Here is a 2480-nt window from a genome sequence, read left to right as displayed (position 1 = left end):
TTTTGTGGTCCGTTGGGAGGAAAAACAAGCTTGTGCCTATCGTACACACCAAAGAAGAGCAGACGATAGAACAGCACAATACCAAGAGCAGCGCCCAGGATACAGAACCCGTAGTGCATTCCGATGTCACGCTTGAAAATAATGCCAATAACGTAGATAGTGATGGAGCCACTGAAGCCGTAGGCAAACGGCGCTACCAGGTATACCACGATTAGGGAAAGGTTGTCAGGGAAGGCCAAGTAGAAGATGAGTGCAAGAGTCAGTAATATGCTGGGTATCGGAAAACCAATTGTGGCAGGCAGCGAGACACCCATACGTTGACCAACATAAAGAAGAAGCACCTCGTAGAGACCAATAATCACACGACCAAACGCCGTCGATACACCCGACATGGTGGCGAATAGAACGTACGTCTTGTACTCTAGCTGTGTGTAGCGGGAACCAACCATAACTCGAATGTTCCAATTCCCCGTCATCGTCATCCCCACACCCCAGACCACGAAAGTGGTGTAGAAGAGCAGCCACAGATCAATGTATGTCAAACTTTGCAGGAACGACGTCTCATAAATGGGTGTGACAAAGACCTCACCGCACACTGTAATGGTCTCCACGTATGGATGATCATACGTTGAGACACCACGTGTGACGACCTCCATTTCGGCTGTATCAACGGTCGATGCAAGCTCAGAATGCCGCTTCCGCACAGCGAGGGATGTGTTCCGCAGCCAATGCGCCGTGTCCCCGTGCTCCTCCTCGCCGTCCTCCTCCAAGGGAATTAGATCTATAGCCTCGATAAGACTTGCATCGGGGTCGACAGGCTGGTACGGGTGATGCTGGCTTCTCTCCTCGATCTTTTCATCCTCTGTATCTCTCATCATCTCTATAGAATCCGTGGATTGCACAGGTACAGTCCCCAACGCCGACTGCACATCTGCATAATTAGCGGGGATAGCTTCCACGCTGGTTGTCTCCTCATAGTGGCCATCCATACCACTCCTGGGATCGGTTGGACTAGAAGCTCTTCTCCCGTGTGATTTGGCATGACGTTTCCTTCGTTCCTCCGCCAAATGATTTTCCACCTCTCGAGCCTTTTCAATAACAGCTTGATCCTGCGCCGTGGGTCCGTCAAGCTGGTGCAGCGGCACCAAAAGGATAAAGATGAAGAGAACGATGACGATGGCACCAATGGCCAAACCCCTATAGCGGCCCTTGGTCATGGAGTCCTTGTAGTATGCCGCGCAGATGGATTGTGTCGTCAGGTAAACATTCAGAATCACCAATATAACAGACATAATGTGAAAGCGTCTCTTTGGAAGTAACTGCGACATGTAGCGATTCCGGACAAGGAGCAGGCTTAGTTTTTCTTTCAGTGTTATATGACGTTCCTTCCACCGCGTCACTTCATACGGGGCGTTGTCTAGAAACACTGTCCCGATTACACCAAACACAAGCACAATCGTCATAAGGAAGTACATCAAGTTGTCGTACCGGTCGTTGAAGAAGCCACGAAAGATGCACGAAATGATGGAGGGACCAAGACCAGAGAATGTTTTCAGCATACCAATGGGGTGCGCTCGATCGCGAGGTGCGTATGTCAGGACGGTGGGCAGAGCTGCAACATCAAAGGCGTAGCAGCCCCAGTTCATCATGGCGAAGTACACAGAGTAGCGTGTCTTCGATGGATCAATATGTCCACTGAAGGTTAGCGCAAACAGCAAATGGCTCAGTGATGTTATAACCGTTGCTATTGCGAAGACAATTCTCGGACCGAAGAAATCATACATAGCACCGAAGGGAAAGACAAACAAACCGAATGCTGTTCCCGCAGCGAAGATGTCAACCATCGTACGAATGTCATACCTGTGGATCGTCTCAATATATACTCCGAAGAGCGCGTGGAGTCCTTGCGTGGAAGTGTTAATAAGAAGAAGCATTCCAACGAAAATAAAACGGAACCGCTGAAAGTCGCTGATCTTCTTCGGATCAATAACCACAACGGGGTTGTTGTGATTGCTTTCCCTTTCGCCGTGCAGTGATCTCGTCTCTTGTTCTCCGATGTGTGAGTGCCGAGGTGAGAGCGGACTCACCATCATTGAGTTGGCATCACGCCGGGCGAAAGAAACACGCAATCGCACTGCACTGGCGGTGTCACCCATTACGTTCCCTATATATAATTGCCTGTTTTTTGGATTGGTTGGTTTTGTAGGTTACGATGCACTGCCTAACCAACCCCTTTCTTAAACTCTCTCTCTTGCCTCCTCTCGCTGTGTGTAGTCTGTGAAGTTTATCTCCCTTATTTAGTCCTTCAAAATAAAGCGAAGAAAGTGCGATTTCTTTTTGATTGAGTTCAGTTTATCAGGGCTCTTCTTCCACGCCTCTCGTGCCCACACTCTTGGCTTCACAGGCACCATGGAGAGGTGAGACCAGTTGGCAACAGATGCACATACACATACACACACACACACACACACACACACATA

At 49.3% G+C, this 2480-nt stretch overlaps 1 protein-coding gene across 1 annotated transcript; it reads right to left on the bottom strand.

Moving 5' to 3' along the window:
* Positions 1 to 2: 2 nt before the first annotated feature.
* DQ04_05931000 (hypothetical protein) lies at positions 3 to 2156 on the bottom strand (the record flags this gene model as incomplete). Its single annotated transcript, XM_009314450.1, has 1 exon — positions 3 to 2156. A coding segment is annotated over one exon (2154 nt), but the record flags the coding sequence as incomplete, so codon positions are not given.
* Between the last annotated feature and the right edge of the window lie 324 nt (positions 2157 to 2480).

The sequence above is a fragment of the Trypanosoma grayi genome (genome assembly GCF_000691245.1).
Source record: "Trypanosoma grayi strain ANR4 Tgr_593_V1, whole genome shotgun sequence".
NCBI lineage: Eukaryota > Euglenozoa > Kinetoplastea > Trypanosomatida > Trypanosomatidae > Trypanosoma > Trypanosoma grayi.
Note: the sequence above shows the minus strand (reverse complement) of the source record. Positions and strands in the feature narration are given on the sequence as shown.